The 12,852-nt window shown below is 39.0% G+C and overlaps 1 protein-coding gene across 1 annotated transcript; it reads right to left on the minus strand.

The window, feature by feature from the left end:
• Window positions 1-8,780: 8,780 nt before the first annotated feature.
• Window positions 8,781-12,501, minus strand: LOC112850881 (KRAB domain-containing protein 5-like). The gene is made up of 3 exons (XM_086690622.1): window positions 12,367-12,501; window positions 9,392-9,518; window positions 8,781-8,887 (listed from the first exon to the last, which is right to left on the minus strand). The coding sequence occupies exons 1-3, from the start codon at window positions 12,379-12,381 to the stop codon at window positions 8,781-8,783; spliced, it is 249 nt and encodes an 82-aa protein (XP_086546748.1). The 5' UTR covers window positions 12,382-12,501.
• Between the last annotated feature and the right edge of the window lie 351 nt (window positions 12,502-12,852).

Raw genomic sequence — 12,852 nt, forward strand, 5'->3', positions numbered from 1 at the left:
ACATCAGTGCAATGGGGATGAGGAGACAGAAGAACTGGAGATGATTTGTAAAGAAAATGAGTAACATTTATCCTTCTATAACTCAGTCTCTCATGCAGCCTAGGACAGATGTCCTTCCCCACAAAAAGAATTTGTGCCAATGCTTCAGCCTAGATGTTTTTTATTTCTTATCTTGGACTGCACCAATCTTAATAGAATATTGTTTTCTTCCTACATTTAGAACATCTACTAAATTCTCAGCACTGTCCATGTCTTTTTCCCTTGAAATAAATGTGAAAACAACCCATGACTCTCCAAGTTTTCACCTTATCAAATTGTCCTACTAAAGTGAGTAACATGGATGGTATCATTTCCAAGAAGGGAAAAGAACATTAACTAAAGAAATCTTAGGGGCGCCTGGGTGGCGCAGTCGGTTAAGCGTCCGACTTCAGCCAGGTCACGATCTCGCGGTCCGTGAGTTCGAGCCCCGCGTCGGGCTCTGGGCTGATGGCTCAGAGCCTGGAGCTTGTTTCCGATTCTGTGTCTCCCTCTCTCTCTGCCCCTCCCCCGTTCATGCTCTGTCTCTCTCTGTCCCAAAAATAAATAAACGTTGAAAAAAAAAAAATTAAAAAAAAAAAAAAATCTTACTCAGTGTTCTTCTCCAATTGAGAAGGAAGGAAATGTATCGGTTAAACTACATGGAATATGCTCCCTGTAGAATTACTCCTATATTCAAATTAACATTTGATCACCATGTCATTTCATGCAAATAATCTTAAAATCCCTGAGCAAGTCATATAAGCAACAGTTCATGAACATTGGAACATGAAAACAGAGTAGATCCTATATGACTAATAGCCAGGTAGGTAAGACAGGATTTGTATGGGGAGATTCTCAAACCAAGATACACAGAGATTTAGGGGATATAAGTTTAATACAAACAATGTAGAGAGAATTATTCCCATTATAAATCTGTAACATTTTTGATTGTCAGGAAATCATCAGTTTTGAAATTTGAAATATCCTCATTTGAACTAATATTCCCATTCCTTCTGAAGATACAGGTTTGCATACACACATATACACATACATACTTCTTCCTAATTAGTACCGTCACTCCAAAATCCATCTTTAGCTTAATATAATATATTGCATTCTGGGCATATCAAAATCATAAAACTCTGTTCTGTATGCTCACCAAAACCACACAAACAAAAACAAAACAAAACTAAAGAACACATAGGATAAGACTAGTGATTGAGAATTCTGTAGATATGTCTTATATTTGTAGTGACTTTGTTGAATTAACAATTGTTAAGTAGAACCCCTGTGTATTATTTTGTGAGCCATGGATCAACAAACAACAATAACAACAAATTGAAATAATTTACTGCTCATAGATAATGGAGAATGTACACAATATGCCATGAGAGTAACATGGAGAGGTCAAGATTGAGTGCAGGCAGAGAGAATGGCAGGGATTGGGGCAGATACCTTTTTGGGGCACATGGTTGAACTGCTTCAGAGTTCCTGAGCTAAGTCTAGAATGCACAATTCAAATAAAAATGAAGGGAGAATTGCAGACTCTGTGGGGCTCTTCTCTAAGGGACGCACAAGGTAAATATACTGAGAGTGGGAACTCTTATACAAATGATGATCGGGGAATTCCTATGAAGAACTTATATTTGCTTGTGACTGTGGGGCTGTTCTCTAGTGTGTTTGCTATTAGGTAGAGCTAGAGTCAGTTCAAACCCCCTGCAGCCAGCCTGGTTATACATTATGGATTCCAAGTCAGCAGTATCCGGAAATTGTTCAGCTACACTCTCAGTAATAGTCCTATATCATCCTTATTAAAAGCACCTAATGCCCCAGCACTTACAAAAAGGAAGAAAAGATATAATATGTAAACTTTGGGAAAATTAAGTTCAAATAATTTGAGGTTTAACACCACTGGTAAAAGAGATTATTAGTGATATCACCCCACTGCTTAAAAAGCACCCCTTGAATAATGCAGGTGTTTGGTGTTCCCACCACCCATGCAGCTGAAAATCCGTGTACAAGTTTGACTCCCCAACACGTTATTTTAATAGCTTACTATTGGCAAGAAACCTTATCAAAAATAGTCAGTTAACACATATTTGATATGTTATAGTTGCTGTATATGGTATTCCTATAATAAAGGAAGTTCAAGAAAATATCTAAAAAGTCAAAAGGAAGAGAAATTATATTTACAGTACTGTATTATAAATAAATCTTCCTATAAGTGGACTCACACAGTTCAAAACCATGCTGTATGAGGGTCAAGTGTAATTTGGGTTACTGTCTGTTTACCTGCAAACTTGATGAAGGTGGGGTAAGCTAAGGCTGGTATAGGATAACATTTCTTTCATTACACAGCGTAAAATCCATTCAGGGTTATTAATGGGTATATATTAATTTCAAATACACACTAAGCAAACTACTGCAAAATCACTGTATGACCTTGGCCAAAATGCACATTACGGTTTGTCAAGAACCATTCTTGTTCTTCTGATATAATGATCTGTGAGTTGTACTTTCCATGCTACCCAAATTAAGGCTAATTATTGAGTAAAAGTAGATTTACAATAATCTTACATCCTTTTATAGAAGAGTAGCTATACTTTCCTCAGATATCTGTGAAAATGTCTTTATTTTAACTGCATAAATAATATTCTTGACTTGTAACAATTGCTATTATGAAGATCTACTCAGATTTTCATGAGTTGCTACCGTATTTTTTCTATACATTAATTAGCAAAACATTTAAATTCAGAATGTTTCTCTAACTTAAAAAAACTTTTTTTTAATGTTTATATTTGAAGGAGAGACAGAGCAGGGGACAAAGAGAGACAGACAGGGGAGGGGCTGAGAGAGGGAGACACAGAATCTGAAGAAGGCTCCAGGCTCTGAGCTGTCAGCACAGAGCCTCAACAATAGGCTATTTCCATGGAAAAGTAGGTATGGTTTTAAGTTCTGGGGACTCAAAAGATACACAGAGATTTTCAATGGTAGAGGGGTTAGTGTCCCTTATCCTACACTGATGTAAGTAATCTCGGTATTTTAACTTTGGATTTTTCTCTGTAATAAACACTCTGATTTAGAATCATGTTTGAAAAGTGGTATTGACTTCCTGCTTCCTGCTGTGAATTCTCTGATTTTGTTTAGATTTGCCTTTTCATTACATAGATTGCCAAATGTCTACATATTTCAAGTTTTTATCCTTTATAAAGACTCTGGTTTTTACTGATGTGTGTGTTAAAACCCAAAGTCTTTCCTTATTCATTACATTTCTAGGGTTTCTATCCAGTATGTTTTCTTTACTTAAGGTTCTGTTCCAGGTAAAGACTTTGCCAGTATTCTTGCTATTTGTAAGTTATCTCCCCAGTATGTCTCATGTTGAATACTTTTACTTACAAACTAAACACTTCACCACATCCTTTACATTTGTAGGGTTTCACTCAGTATGTTTTTCTGATGTTCAGGAAGTTTTTAGTTGTGATTAACAACTTTGCCATTTATTTATTTTTGTGTATGTGTACACCTACATATATACCTACATCAGTCAGCCTTCTCCCCAGTATGTATCTCCTTAGGTCAATAAGTTTTGAACGGTAAAGACTTTGCCTTGTTTAAATTTGTTACATTTCTTCCCATTATGAAATCTCTGCTGTTGAGTGAATTTTGAAGAACAGTTAAAAGCTGTCCCAGTGTTATTAAAACCACAATGAGATACGACCTCACAGCTGTCAGAATGTCTCACATTAACAACTCAGGCAACAACAGATGTTGGCAAGGATGCAGAGAAAGAGAATCTCTTTTGAATTGCTGGTAGGAATGTAAACTGGTACAGCCAGTCTGGAAATCAGTATGGAGGTTCCTCAAAAAACTAAAAATAGAACTACCCTACGACCCAGCAATTGCACTACTAGGCATTTATCCAAGGGATACAGGTGTGCTGTTTTGAAGGGACACATGCACCACAATGGTTATAGCAGCACTATTAACAATAGCCCAAGTATGGAAAGAGTCCATACACATACATACAATGGAGTATTACTCGGCAATCAAAAAGAATGAGATCTTGCCATTTGCAACTACGTGGATAGAACTGGAGGGTATTATGCTAAGTGAAATTTGTCAGTCAGAGAAAGAGAAAAATCATATGACTTCACTCATATGAGGACTTTAAGAGACAAAACAGATGAACATAAGGGAGGGGAAACAAAAATAATATAAAAACAAGGAGGGGGAAAAACAAAAGAGACTCATAAATGTGGAGAACAAACTGAGGGTTATGGGAGGGATGGGGGGGGGGTGTGCGCTAAATGGGTAAGGGACACTAAGGAATCTACTCCTGAAATCATGGTTGCACTATATGCTAATTAATTTGGATGTGAATTAAAAAAATACAATTAATTTTTTTTAATTAAAAAAAAAAAAAGCTGTCCCAGAGGTGTTATATTTGCTAGTCTTCTCTGCAGTAAGGATATAATGTACGATAAGATTTGAGCTTTCATAGAAGACTTTTCCATAGCTTTTGCTTTCACACTGGTTCTCTGGAGATGGAGTTCTCTGATGTTTATTAGGACTTGACCCTCGATTCATATTTTTCCCACACTCATTGCTTTTGTAAGTTCTATCTCCATTATTAACACCTCAGTAATCCAAATGATACCGTCCTCACTAAAGGCCTTCCTAGAACAAAGCACATAAATGCTTGCTCCAAATTTAGTATTATATGATAACTATTGAACACTGATGTTTGGATAATCTCCACCCCCCCCCCCGTGTTTATCAAAATTAGAGACTTTGAAACAGGGGGAATTATGCGTTGGTGGAAGAATAATGAACCCTCCAAACAGGCCTTCTCAAATCAATCGTATTTAGAATTTTTATCTTCCTTTTCAAATGCCAAATTTGTGGAATTAATCCAGTTTTATATTTGAAGTGCCTTCAGCAATTACTTCTGGTATGGACGAGGTGATTTTCCTGCATTTCCAAATGTCCTTCCAGAGAATGTGTAGGTTTAAAAATGGATTTTTGGAGGGGCGCCTGGGTGGCGCAGTCGGTTAAGCGTCCGACTTCAGCCAGGTCACGATCTCGCGCTCCGTGAGTTCGAGCCCCGCGTCAGGCTCTGTGCTGATAGCTCAGAGCCTGGAGCCTGTTTCAGATTCTGTGTCTCCCTCTCTCTGACCCTCCCCCGTTCATGCTCTGTCTCTCTCTGTCTCAAAAATAAATAAACATTAAAAAAAAAAATTTTTAAAAAAATGGATTTTTGGATTTTACTTCAAAGACATTGTTCTGCAAATATAACTGACTTAAGGAGGGGTTTTCCCCCAAATGTTTTCTATACCTGATCTCTTCTAGCAGTAGGATTTCATTACAAGTAATTGTCTCTTTTTGGTTACATCCAGTATAATATACTTTCTGCATTTCTTATGCCCACTTCATCTTCCTCGTCATTTTCTTAAGTAGAAATACTCAGAGACACAGCTTCTACTTCTTCCCATATCACTGTACCAAATGACTCTCCTTTGGTACAGGAGAGTCTCCCGGTGTCAACAAGCCTAGGGTGTTACAGAAAGATACAACTAAAAGATACAAAAGAAGTCATTGCAGTTACTACACTGACAGGCATATATGTAAAAAGGCTAATATGCAAAATTAATACCCATGATAGGACATCAGCAGAATAGAGAAATAGTAGGCAACAGGACTTTACTCTTTCATGGAGACAAAATATAGACCAAAGAACCTTCTTGAGTGCTCCAGAAGCCAGTTAGCAGAACACAGCACATCCAGACAAGTGTAAAAGAAGATCCACATTGAAAAAACAGAGAACGTGTAGGACACTTGCCTACAACAGCTGCTCACCCTCCCTGACACTCCATGGCAACACTGTGAGAAAAGTCTTCCCTCTGTCGAGGAGAGAAACAAATGTATGTTCAATGATCTGGTTTCTTTGTTGTCTTAAGGGACTTGTTTCTGTCATGCACGGCATGGAAAACAGAAGAAATGAGAGCATCCTCTGGATACACTGTGGTGGCTGCTTAGACAAAAGGTGAGCATTTGTTCAAACACTGGAGAGACTACAGAGCTGAAGACAGAGAGAGGAAGGTATCACGAGCTCTAAAGAGTAACTACACTTTTTAAACTTTGCAGTTACAGAAATTCAGACATGAAAAATGCCCAGAATGTGTCACTGTCCCCAGAATTACTATAATTTGTGTTCTTCTGTACAACAAAAGTCCATAATCCTGAGCCCAGAGGCTGTAGGTTTTTTTGTTTGTTTTGTTTTGTTTTACCTTTGGTGGGGTTTTTTGTTTGCTTGTTGTTTTTTTTAAATTCACAAGTATCAACCAAAGATATAAAGGGATACAAAGAAATAGGAAATTGTGTTCCAACTAGAGGAACAAAATATATCTCCAAAACTGGTATTAAATTAATAAAGTAGTATTAATTGCTTGACAAAGAATTAAAAATAACCATCATAAAGATGTTTATGGAAGAAGAAGAAAAATAGATATGTAACTAAAATATACCAGGAAAACTATTCATGACCAAAATGTAAACCCAAGGAAACAAATTATAACCAACAGTTAACAAGAAATTGGGAGACAAAAAGTATAATTACTGAATTTAAAAATACACTAAGGGGTCAGTGACAGACTTGATCAAGCAGAAAAAAGAATCAGACAACCTAAAGTACTCTTGTATTAAACTATCTACGAAGAATCAAAGGACAGAGTCTAGAGACTCATGCAACACCAACTGGTAATTCAATATGTACATTAAGGGAACTCCTGAAGAGAGGGGAGCGAAAGGGGGCAGAGCATTGACATCAAGAAGTCAAGTCTGTATGTGGAAAGAAGAGACAAATGATACAAGTTCAGTCAATTCACAACAGGATAAATGTCAAGACATGAACACAGTGACATCTTATACTTAACCTATCAAAACTCACAAGTGAAAAGAGAAATTTGAACCAGCATGGAAAAAGCCACTCATCGCTTACAAGAGAGCTCCTGTAAGACTAGTATTGGGGTTCTCAGTAGACCTTATGGAGGCAGTACGTGGGCCAATGTATTCAAGTATTGAAAGGTCAAGACACATCCATTAAGAATACCCTACCTGGCAAAACCGTTTTCCACGAATGTAGAAATAGAGACTTTCCCAATAAAAACCCCTCTGGGTTTACAAGTAGACCTGTCCTACAAGGAATATTAAAGGAGGTCCTTCTGGTTGAAATAATAGGATTGTAAATAGTAACTGAAACCACATGAGAACATAAAACTCTCTGCTAAATATAAAAATTTACACAATTGGGCCACTCAGTTGGCCCACTCAGTTGGGTGGTGACTCAGTTGGTTAAGTGACCGACTTTGGCTCAGATCATGATCTCAAGGCCCATGAGTTCTACCCCCCATCAGGCTCTGTGCTGACAGTCCAAGCCTGGGGTCGGTTTCAGATTCTGGGTCTCTGACTCTCTCTGCCTCTCCACATTTGCACTCTCTCACTCTCTCTCTCAGTAATAAAAACACATTAAGAATTTTTTTTTAAATGCACAATTATAGAAACCTGTCATGTTGTAATGAGGTAGCACAAGTCACTTTAATTTCTGCTACAGTATTTTTTTTTCAGTAGGAGTATAAAATATCGGGGCGCCTGGGTGGCTCAGTCGGTTGGGCGACCGACTTCGGCTCAGGTCATGATCTCGCACTCCGTGAGTTCGAGCCCCGCATCGGGCTCTGTGCTGACAGCTCAGAGCCTGGATCCTGTTTCAGATTCTGCGTCTCCCTCTCTCTCTGAACCTACCCCGTTCATGCTCTCTCTCTGTCTCAAAAATAAATAAACATTAAAAAAAATTAAAAAAAAATATCAGGGACACCTGGGTGTCTCAGTGGATTAAGCATCAGACTTCAGCTCGGGTCATGATCTCATGGTTCAAGAGCCTGAGCCCCACATCAGGCTCCATGCTTACAGCACAGAGCCTGCTTCCAATCCTTTGACCCCCTTGCTCTCTGCCCCTTCCCTGCTCATTCTCCCTATATAAATAAATAAACAAATCTTAAAGAAGTACAAAAATCATAAATCTAGGTAATAAATTACATATTAAAAGATAGAATTTGTGATATCAGTAACTTAAGGTGGGTGCAGGGATGGAGCTTATAAGTAGAATAATTTTGTATGCAATTATCAGTTTAAAATGGGTTTTTATATCTTTAAGATGTTTTAAGTAGCCTTTACGTAAACCACAAAGAAAATATTACAGAGGACACAAAAAGTTAATGAGAATGGTAGCAAAGCATGTCCTAGGTATGACACCCAATTAAAGATAAAAAAAAAAAATCTAAACTTGATACACAGGTAGAGTATTATTATTATTATTATTATTATTATTATTATTATTATTATTTTGAGAGAGAGAGAACTGGGGAAGGGCAGGAGGAGAAGGAGAGAGAATCTCAAGCAGGTTCCATTCTCAGCTCATAACCTGACATGGGGCTCAATCTCCTTACTCTAGGGCTCTCACAGCAATGGAGAAGCTCTCAGATTATGGAGGCCCTCACCGTGGATGTGGTGGACCTTCAGTGGAGCTGAAGGACAGTCCTTGGAGAATCAAAGAGCATGATGTGTTAGACAGCAGATGTCCCTCTGGGACAGGGAAAGACATAAAACTCGGCTTTGTAAATGAATTTCCATTCAAGGAGAGCTACCTGAACAACATTTTAAGACCCATCTTCCTCCTTCACATTTGGACCTCACTTGTGTCATCTGCTTCACTTCCACCTACCTGGGTGTAAGGCTACTGTCTCCTTTCTCTTCACACCCCACAGCTTCTTCTCTTGTTCCAAAACAATGACCAGGTCTGGTTTTGACACAAGACCTGTTTATCAGAAAGAAGGAATATAATTATCGCTGGAGATTCTATCTTTCAACCCAGTATTGTACTCAGCAAACAAGAAGGGACATAGGAGAATTCTAAAAAAAATGATTTCCCAAACAGAGTTGCACAAGAAAAAGCCCCTTTAGAACATGCAGGAGGAGTTTCAAATATTCACATCATGACCTGCGTTCCAAGTACTACCAATACAATAAGGAATAAAAATTGGAGTTTAAGATTTGGGCAATACCATCTTATGCCACTTAATGTTTAGAATTGACATTAATCTTCAGAAATGGTGATGATACCTTAAAAAAAGGGGAGACTAAAGCTGAAAAGGAAACATCATGAAGATATTTCTCTACATCTACAAATCCTTACCTCCTTCCCTTACTGCAGGAATCTCAATTTCAGTCATGCAAAGAGGAAGCTTCCAAGAGAGAGTTGTCAAAGGAAGGAACAAAACCCTGAGGGTGGTGTGGGAAATCTAGAAGGCGTTACCCTTACCCAAGAAAAGGAGGTGTCCATAGGTCTCTAACATCACATCCATGTACAGTTCCCTCTGACTGTGATTCAGGCATCCCCACTCCTCCTGAGAGAATTCTATTGCCACATCTCTGAAGGTCAGCAGTCCCTGCAATAAATACCACAGTTACAAAGAAGTGGCCATTGGCATAGTTCATAATGGTATCTAAGATGAAAGAGGGAATTATTGTCACCAGATAGACTACAAGAACTGACGTTCACCACTTACCTGCATGTACCCACTGACCATATTCCTCATTTTACTTAGCCTCTTTTTTCTATTTTAACTTTTACTTCTGGCAAAACACCCTATGGACACAGTCTCCTGTCATGGAAACAGAAAACATTCAACAAAATATAATGACTGTCCTAAGAAAGAGCTTGGGCAGGCCACTTTGAGCTTAACCCAACTCATATTTATGTATATGGATGATGGAGTTAACACATGGAGTGAGCACAGCTATCTTAACCTCTTGTAATACCAAAATCTCCACCCAAGGAAGAACACAAACCTCACCTACATAACACAAAGTATGCATAGAAGTGTTCTCTTAGGTCACACGTATGACATTATGTCCAGTTCTACATAAGATGACCAGGTTCCACTTCCTCATTATCCACCCAAATCTAAAATAAAAGGAAATCATCACACACACACACACCCTTGATCTGAGAGTCTCCTTTGGAAGTTATTCCCTCTGATCTTCTTATCGGCTACAAATCAATTTTCCTTTGTGTGACAATCCCAGCTGCTGCACTTTCTATTATGACTCTATTATCTTGGAGGATTTTAAGACACACAAATACATCAATTATGTGATTATTGTTTTCATTTTCTCAACATATAAAGCAGTAAATAAAAGGGTATTTCTGTGACCAGAGTGTGGAGTAAAATAAAAATTTATTAGGGCTTTTTTTCTTTTTGTTATTCTATCATGTTTAGCTGTTTTCTCCTTTTTCTCTCCACCTGGTGATGACACTCAGTGGCAGAACATCAAGGGGACAGATGATTCTTTCTCCTCAAGGAAACTCCCACATGTTATCAACTCTAAAGACAGCTGCCTTAGCCTTTCCTAACTCCTACTAAAATTCTCAACTGACCGATCTTCCCTCATAGGTAGGAACATCTCTATGCCCTTATTCATCAGGAAGAAGCTACGGAAGAGGATACCTTCCACTTTAACAACCTTAAAGACGTAAGGGTCAAAGTTGTTAAAGGAGGAAAATGATGAGTGATACAAGGTCAAGAGACGCGTAGCTTAAATAAAACTTCCTTGGACCTTGCAGCCCAATGATAAACACCTGAGACAGGCAGAACATGCCCTTCCTGAAGGAAATCATAGCTGCTTTCATGCCTTCATGTTTTTTTTTTTTAATTCAATTCTTGAGACAGGCAGAGTATGACATCCTTTATCAATGGGCTGAAAGTTATAACGAAATTTAATTGAAGCTACATTTCTTTTGCCTTAGTTATCATCAGAAGCTACAAGCAAAGAGAAACTCAGAAGAAAGAAGTTTCCAGTTGAAATGTGATGGTTTCTGCACATCGCTCAGCAAATCTAAGATCTTTAGGAAAGATGGGGGGAAAAGATGAACGTTATAGGGGAGAAATCTGGAATAGAGAATAAGGGCAGTTAAAGAAGTGAACAACAACTGTAAGGAAACAAACTGCTCTCAGTGCCTAAGAAACACCAAAGGACACATGATCACTGGTGTGTTCTGTTAAATCAGATTATCAGTCTAATTATGAGAGAATACAGTGGATTTATACAAACTTCAATCACATATACTTTCAGTAGAGGCTGCTTTGAGGCAAACAGTTTCAAGCAATGGATTGTAGAGGAGTCCACAGGGCCCACCTGGCTGAAGAGAGGCAGGCCCAGCTGGTGACCTGCCTTAAAATATCTATAGGCCCTAACGAACTAACAAATGGGTACTTACAACCAGGCAGAATTACCACATGAGGGCAAATTCCATAAGTCACCATACAAACTCATCTTCCCCCTGCAAAATCAGCCCCAAGTCACTGCCTCAAGGCAAGAGCCTCTCCTCTCCTATCCTGCCCACCATTCCCTTGAGGTGTATTCATAAATCTTATTCTGCCACAGGTGAATTCTTTTCACCACTCATGCCCTCAGCATCCATAGGATCATTGCCCCATATTTGGGAGCCCCATCTGAATGGGAGAAACACCACTTTTAGATGGCTGTTTCCCTGTCCTGTCATGTCTAGTATATTTTAAACAGAGTATCTTTTTCACATTTTACAAACCAAGACTGCTCTCCCCCTGCTTTTTTAACTTTCCAAGTTATTCAGGCCTCATATCCATTCTCTGTTTTTTTGCATTTAGTATTTGGTGCAAAAAGTTCGTTTTATTATAACACAAAAAGAGGACCTGTGGGCACCAAGATCCACAGTGGGGTTGTGAAGAGTGACTATGCAGCCAGGGGAGGGAAAGGCAAAAGGGAGGTCTCCAGAATGATTCCCATATGCTTAAGAGGACTCCTAAGATACTGGGGGCCTTGTATTTTTCATTTTCTTCATCCTGCTCTACAGAGAGGTACTAAATGGGGGAACTAAACAGGAACGGTTCTCCTCAACTAAAATCCCACCACCAGACCCCATCAGCAACTGGAATCTTGGACTCAACAACTTCCCTTTTGGATCTGTCCTAAAGGGAATGTTTGCAATACTTGCAGGACTTTAACCTCAAAGTGACAAGTGTTGACATCCTAGTGAAAGCCTTGTTCGAGAGCACAGAGTAGATTCCTGCATATAGGGGAGAAGAGTTCTAAAGACCCAACCTTGAGTATCGTTCCTGAGAAGGTTGTAAAGCTTTGGTGAAAACATAAGGCAGAAACACCAAACACAAAGAAACCAACATTTGTGATTTCTAAATGCATGGAATTTTAGGGGGAAATGATGACACGGCCTCCGACCTGGAACACCAGGCTTACCTGAGAGCTGGCCATTTCTTCTTCTTTCCCCTTGTCCACTAGGTTTCTTTCTCAGAAGGTATTTGTGAACAAATCACACATGCATTAGGAGAAAATGCCCTTAAAGGAACCAACAGAACGTCTTCAAAAGAAAAGTGCTCACTGGTAGGCAGGACTTTGGAATGCAGAACACAAAACTTCCTAGTTTTTTGTGTCAGGAGCTTTTCAGAAACGGAGACTATGTACTTGGAGCCCAATTCTGAGTTTTTCTTCTATAGTTTCAGTGGCTTCCACTCCCACAGGCACCCGCAAATTCTGCTACAGCATAGTAACAGTGTGCTGTGCAGACCTAATCCTCCCACACTCACGTAGAGGAGACCCTGTAACCTCTCCTTGAGCAAAAGCCTGCACTCAAATCTCATAAATTAATGGGAAGCCTTGCCAACTGACTCTGGCCTCAGGGAGAATCACCTGGAGCACTTAATTAATCCAACACTGTTGTTTCAA

Source organism: Puma concolor, chromosome E2 (genome assembly GCF_028749965.1).
Source record: "Puma concolor isolate L17-30 chromosome E2, mPumCon1.1.hap2, whole genome shotgun sequence".
In the NCBI taxonomy this organism is placed as follows: Eukaryota; Metazoa; Chordata; class Mammalia; order Carnivora; family Felidae; genus Puma; species Puma concolor.